The sequence below is a fragment of the Nuphar pumila genome, chromosome 12, assembly GCF_984573655.1.
Source record: "Nuphar pumila chromosome 12, dmNupPumi1.hap1.1, whole genome shotgun sequence".
NCBI classification, from domain to species: Eukaryota; Viridiplantae; Streptophyta; class Magnoliopsida; order Nymphaeales; family Nymphaeaceae; genus Nuphar; species Nuphar pumila.
The window spans coordinates 94,212,290-94,216,346 of record NC_143260.1 but is presented as its reverse complement, the minus strand read 5'-3'; the positions used below and the strand labels follow the sequence as shown (position 1 = coordinate 94,216,346).

At 33.3% G+C, this 4,057-nt stretch overlaps 1 protein-coding gene across 1 annotated transcript; it reads left to right on the top strand.

Moving 5' to 3' along the window:
• The first annotated feature begins 3,097 nt into the window (after positions 1-3,097).
• LOC149821209 (histone H4) lies at positions 3,098-3,766 on the top strand. Its single transcript, XM_089982305.1, has one exon. It carries the CDS (start codon positions 3,195-3,197, stop codon positions 3,504-3,506), a length of 312 nt encoding a protein of 103 aa, XP_089838431.1. The 5' UTR covers positions 3,098-3,194; the 3' UTR covers positions 3,507-3,766.
• The last annotated feature ends 291 nt before the right edge of the window (positions 3,767-4,057 follow it).

Sequence of the window (4,057 nt, the reverse complement as noted above, 5' to 3'; positions counted from 1 at the left end):
CCCATGTCCAAATGGGTATGATCCAAATCCAATATTGAATTAAATATATTAAATTCTTTCATTTATTATTATATATATTTTTTTGTTTCCTTAATGCATTTAAAATTCCAACTTAACTTAATTTTCCAAAAATAATATGTTAAATTAAGTGTAATAATCCACTTAATGTTATTTAAGCATAGTTTTCATTCAAATGCTCACTAATTAGCGAATAAATATTAATTAGTTATAATTACTATCTAAATGCTCATTACTTAATAAATAAATGTTCATTAATTAATAAACTAATGCTAAATAGTTTTAATTAGCAAATAAATATTAATCACTATAATTGACCAATATTTCTCATATGACTGTAAATTGAAATTGCTACACAAAATTCTCTTTGTGTATATATTAAAAATTCAATTTTTTTGTAGATCTTACTCATAAAGTGAGATATAAAAAAGAGAGAGGGTGAGAGCCATTTTATAAGCAAAAGAGGGAGAGAAAACAAGGGTAAAAAACAATATGATGAAAAAACCTTGCGGTGAAAACCATGAGGTGAAAATAATAGGATAAAAAACAAGGGGTTGAAAACCATGAGGGGGCTTTGGGTTAGGTTGGGTCCATCAGTTGGATCCAGCCTAGACATGCATTAATTAATATTTGATAAATTAAATATTACCAACAATTAATTGATAATATAATTGACTAACAATTGACAATTACTAAGAATCAATAATTAAATATCATTTAATCTAAAATAATTACCAAAATAATTCTCTTTTTCTGTTAAAAAAATTAGAAAATTTGCCCAGTATTACAAGAGATGCATCACTAGTTGGTTTTGGCAAAAACTTCCTCCTAAGGTTGCAGTTGATTTGAGGAAATAAGGTGGGTGTTGGTGTTGCTAAAACCCATCTTAATTTCATGTTTTGACAATTTCATTTCTCAAAAGTAAATTTGGGAGTCGTGGATTCCACAATTGAGCTCCGTTGAGTTTAAATGAAATAAAGCATTAGGTCCTTGTTTGGAATCTAGCTTTCCATGGTAGCTGGGGAAAGAAGTATGAAATCCATAAAATTTGTGAATTTGGTGATTCCAACCTGCTTGTTTGGGAGCACCATTATAAATTAAGCCAATACTTTGCAAATCCATTTTTTTAAATTGTTTTGATGGCATGGATTTCATAGTTCATTCTTTAGTTACATGTTTCCAAACACATTAGAATATTGTAAAATGCAATTGCCCTTGTTTGACTTGGGTTTATAAATAATTGGCATGCACAGTTCAAAGAATTAAGAAATACAGTAGTACTAAGGCTTTATGATATCAACATAGCTCTCATTCTCATTATAATACACACTTGAAATCCACACCATTATTAACCTTCTACACAACCTTCAATTTAAGACAACAACTATGAAATAACTAATATAATCTCATATTACAACTCTAAACTACAACAAACATGAAGTGCATATTCATAAAAATTACTTCTTTATTGTGCACACTCTAAAATTCATAATCTGGGTATTATCAGTCGAATAATTATCAGCCTACATTCATTGTGTAAGATTGTCTCTAAAGTTTTGCTAATCATCTGGTTTTTATTGAGACCTTGATAAACTCCATGTTTCATCCCCATCCACGTAGGATTCATCATTAGATTCACCTTCAAACATATCAACATTTTCTTTAAGTGAATTACCTCTCAAGCTTCTTATAAAATTGTGCAAGATACAATATACTAAAACAATCTTTGCTTGAGTTCTAATTGAAAATTGTAGAGCTAATCATAGAGTACTAGTTGAGCATGACGATAATTAAAAGTCTTTTCTTGGGTGGGAAATAGGTAGGTTCCGTTCGCTACCGGGTCAAAACTCGGCCCGTTATATATGTGCATCGAATTTGGGTCGGCCCGTGGGCTACTAGGTCAGCCCGACGAGCCTAAGCTAATTATTATTTTTTAATAATATATAAATTAAAAAATTAATTAATTGCATAATACCTCGGTAACTATTATTATTTACCTAATTAGTTGCATTAATTTTATTGAAACTAAAAATATAATTAGTTGGGTACAAAGGAACTTGTTAATTGATTGAAACAATAATTTATTAACTTTTAAAATTTTATGATATTTTAAAAATTAATTTATTAATTTTATTAAAAAATAACCTATAAATGGGTTTGGGTCAGGCTTGGCCCATCTCAACTCGCTTCACATCAGCCCATTGGGCCGAGTCATGAGCTGATCTTCAAACCCAAGCTCGTTAATTTTATGAAATATTTATGGTTTATATTTCTTGTGGTTTATGATTTTTAGTTTATTAATGATTTATTTTCTTGAATTTTAGTGTTTTATGATTTATTTATGGTTTTTGCATTTGTATATAAAAAACTATGAATTATTTTTTTATAAATTACCCAAAATTAAAATATTGTTTTTTCATACTTGAATCCAAATTGAAATCCATATTTGAGGCTAAAATCTATAATTTTATGATCAATTTTTATAATTAGATCATAATATAAAATTGATTAAAGCATTTATATATCAAAAAAATATAATTTTTTATTTTTTTCTATAATTACCCAAGTTTTTAGATCTACTTCTGGATCTATATGAAGAGCTAAAATCTCTAACAAACATGTTAGAACACTTATATGGTAGGTCGATCTAATTGTACGGTAAAAAAACAAAGTTATCCAATCTATATTAGCTATATGTGTACAAATTGTTAGCACTACTTAAGAATCAACATGAACATAAAAACAGAACTTTGAAACAAACGCTGAACAAAGTACAGTTGTTATAGGATAGAACATACGTTTTGTCTGTTCTATTTTATTATTCCGTCCAACAAACACTCCTACAAGAGAACTGGGCAACGAGACCTAGTTTCCCTTTTGATTCTCCTGGGAACGAACACACCAGCGAACAACACCATTTTCAACATTCCATGTCATCGATCCCAGTCAATCAAACATAACGCCGAACGTCCATCACGAGTCAATCGACGGCCTCCGTCTGTCCAAAACCCCCGACGCGGATCAATATCTCACCAAAGACTGGTATAAATACCGAACAGCTCTCCTTTTTCATTTGTATTCGTCGTTTGAAAAAATCGCACATCGTCTTCTCGAGCCCTTCTCTTTCTTCTCCGTTTCGGTTTTCTGCAACTATCTACGGTTTCGCCGTCTCGAGGATGTCCGGCCGTGGAAAGGGTGGCAAGGGGCTCGGAAAGGGAGGCGCCAAGCGCCACAGGAAGGTGCTCCGCGACAACATTCAGGGGATCACGAAGCCTGCCATCCGTCGCCTCGCTCGCCGTGGTGGCGTGAAGCGAATCAGCGGTCTCATCTACGAGGAGACCAGAGGCGTTCTCAAGATCTTCTTGGAGAACGTCATCCGGGACGCCGTGACCTACACGGAGCACGCCCGCCGAAAGACGGTCACCGCCATGGACGTCGTCTATGCCCTCAAGAGGCAGGGCAGGACGCTCTATGGGTTCGGCGGTTAGGGTTTCTGATCCAAAGTCTTGCTGTCAGGAAAGAAAAAAATTGGTTCTCTGTATGTCATGATCAGCTTTTAGAGAATTTAGCGGTTTTTGACTTGGGATGGATTTGATGTTGGGGTTAGATTTTGCTTTCTCTCTGTTTCGGTTAAACTTATTTTTCGGTTGAATGTAAAGCTTTTGGTGTTTAGACTCGGTGGCGCTCTTTATTCGTTACTGAATACTATGAAATAGATAGAGCATTTCATCATTTTGATGAAACAAAATCGTGTTGTTTTGTTTGCATTTCTGTTGGTTTGGTGTTTCCTTGTTATGTGTTGATGTGGGTTTGTTGGGTGTGGATATTGTGTTATGTGGTGAATATATACCCTCTGTGTGTTTTGCTTTTAATTTCATGTTTTGTTTTGCTTATTTGAATTGCCATGATCAGAATGTACATCTTATATAAAATGATGGTGATGAGATTTGTCAATATTTTTGCGCGTTGTGCCTACCAAATGTAAATGGAATTGGATTTCCTCTGTTAGCATGCTGGGAAATTTACTATCTGCATTGTT